Source organism: Cheilinus undulatus, linkage group 7 (genome assembly GCF_018320785.1).
Source record: "Cheilinus undulatus linkage group 7, ASM1832078v1, whole genome shotgun sequence".
Taxonomy (NCBI): domain Eukaryota; kingdom Metazoa; phylum Chordata; class Actinopteri; order Labriformes; family Labridae; genus Cheilinus; species Cheilinus undulatus.
Window position 1 is genome coordinate 49,382,066 of NC_054871.1, and position 2,549 is coordinate 49,384,614.

The following is a 2,549-nucleotide window of genomic DNA, read 5'->3' on the forward strand; positions in this document are numbered from 1 at the left end:
GTGACAGGAGACTTTTATTGTCTTTGAATCTCCTCTCACTGACTCCAACATGTGTTCATCTGTAAGGTGAGTCACAGCAGACCGTTTATTGACTGGATTCTGATGATTTCCATCCTTTCTAGAGGAAAAATGTGAACAAAAAGGCTGCGCTGTTGAAAGAAGTTTAGTTTATACAATGACGTCATAAAGCTGATACAGCGCTCTGTCCCGTATTCGGGAGCGGTTGCATTCACATCTCATCTGAACCGTGCCAGAGTCTACTTGAATCACGCCCGAAACCACCTCCCCAAGCGGGCCGGGGCCTGGTGCCCGGGCATGGTTCGTTTGCATTTACACTACCAAAATGAATCGGACTTTGGCCTCAAGGATACTTGGATCCGGGACCAGGCCCCTAGTGTGAAAGCACCCTAATGCTCCTTTACCACCACCATGAACAGCAGACACCAGATGTTCTTAAATCCACTGCAGAGAACAAACAGGAGGGCAACTAGAAGAGAATTTAGGGCAGTTTTCTGTGATCTTCTTCTCTCCTTTGGTGCATCTCTGTGGCAGCAATACAGCGCCACGTTCAGTCTTGGCATATATACTACAGCGTTTCCAGTCGTTTTCAGAGATTCCATGGTTACGTGGATATTTCCTGAAACGATCCCGTATTTATGGAAAACTTTTTCAAAACGAAACTGAAATATATCGTTTTCGTCTCCGTGTGGACAAGGCCAGAGTTAGCCAGTGAGGCCATTGGTACGTACTGTGGCAGCTGGTGGATCTCTCTCCATGGGTGCAAGATATCAACAGATGGACCAAGACGTTAAAAACTCACTTCCAAAACACATTCAGTCAAATATGAACAAAACTGTTGGTCATGATTTGTAAATCCTTTTCTATTTTTAGTTTGGATAAAACACACTTTATAGTTTTGTTTGTTACTCCTTAAAATGTGGCTTCAGTCACATTTATCTAAAAATCAAACTCTGGATTAAACAATCATCTGTTTTGTGCTGTTACCGTTTTGCAGAATTGTTCATGGCCAAATATGTTGAAAAGGGAAAGATCGGTTCTGGAGGTTATGGCTCAGTTTTTGCAGGTTACAGAAAAGAGGATAATGTACCGGTAAAGACTCATTCACAAACCCAGTCAGTGATTCAGAAATCCACTCAGTTCTTGGAATAAGCTTACCAAATGTTTGCCTTTCTTTTCTGTAGGTGGCTATTAAACATATTCCACAGATGATTGTGCAGCGTGCAGAAGTAGTAAGTGATATGTTGTTCATATTCAGGAAAATTCTACATACATATATTATGTATAAAAATGATTATATTTTCTGTTCTTCCACTCTAATCGTGCAGACTTTAGAAGGAAAGGTTAAATGGATCCCCCTGGAAGTTGCACTAATGCTGCGAGTCAGTTCAGAACCAGTAGGAAACAGTGCAGCCATGGCCCTGCTGGACTGGTACGACCTGGACAAAGAGCTGATTCTCATCCTAGAGAGACCGCTCCCATGCTGTGATCTCCTAGATTACATCAACACCCACGGGCCCTTGGAGGAGCACAAAGCAAGAGTAAGAAGCCGATTCAATGCATTGTTCAGTTTGTTTTTATTTTTGCCTGTGCTCATCATGTCACTCACTCATTCTGTCTCCCTCAGATTATAACCAAACAGCTCGTAGATGCTCTCATTGAAATCCAATCTAGAGGAGTATTTCACCGGGACATAAAGCTGACCAACATTCTCATAGAAACCGGCTCTGATGAACCTCGTGTCAGGATTATAGACTTTGGCTGCGGCACATTTCAGTCAAAGAAGATTTTAAAGTCATATCAAGGTATGCTGTTGTTCTAAATGTCCTAAACTTATAGGTTGTTTCTGGTCTCTAAATCTGTCCCAACTTTTCTAAACGTTGTGGCTTTGTCTTACAGGAACGCGCGCTTATGTATGCCTGGAGTGGTTTGAGAAAGGGAGGTACAGGGCTGGACCAACTACAGTGTGGCAGCTTGGCATTGTGCTTTATGACATCTCCCCTTTTGTAGCGAGGATGAGATTGTCTTGCAGGACCCTCACATATATGAAAGCATTTCAGTTGGCAAGTTACCGTGCAAACATAAATAATTACAGTTTATTCCTTTTAAGGGCAATGTTCATATTTAACCATGACTAATGTTTGTCTGTGCAGAAACCGAGGAATTTCTGGAGAGTTGTCTAATCAAAACCCAAACTGCAAGACCCACATTGGAGACACTTAGGGACCACCCCTGGCTGAACTAATCCCCACAAGACCCCCCAGGACCGAGAAGAACCTTCCAAGGACCACAAGAGGACCACAAGGACAACATAAACATTTTTAACCCCCGTTCCATCATCCGTCATCCATTGGAAGCGACTTACAGACCATGCCGCACCAAAGTTTAGGTAGACTTAAGTTCATCTTCTTAAGCCCAGTTCAGAGCAAAGATTTGTGACAAGACAGTTTTAGAATGGTGAGAGTCAGCTCAAATCAAGACGTCTAAGTCGAGTCTCAGGGAACCAGTTTTAAAACTGCAGGCGGATAAAC

At 43.0% G+C, this 2,549-nt stretch overlaps 1 protein-coding gene across 1 annotated transcript; it reads left to right on the forward strand.

Annotated features, from left to right (window-relative positions):
* Positions 1–315: 315 nt before the first annotated feature.
* Positions 316–2,146, forward strand: LOC121511719 (serine/threonine-protein kinase pim-2-like). Its single transcript, XM_041790484.1, is given in 7 exon segments — positions 316–394; positions 1,016–1,110; positions 1,203–1,254; positions 1,357–1,559; positions 1,646–1,823; positions 1,918–2,007; positions 2,100–2,146. Coding segments are annotated over 7 exon segments (744 nt in total).
* The last annotated feature ends 403 nt before the right edge of the window (positions 2,147–2,549 follow it).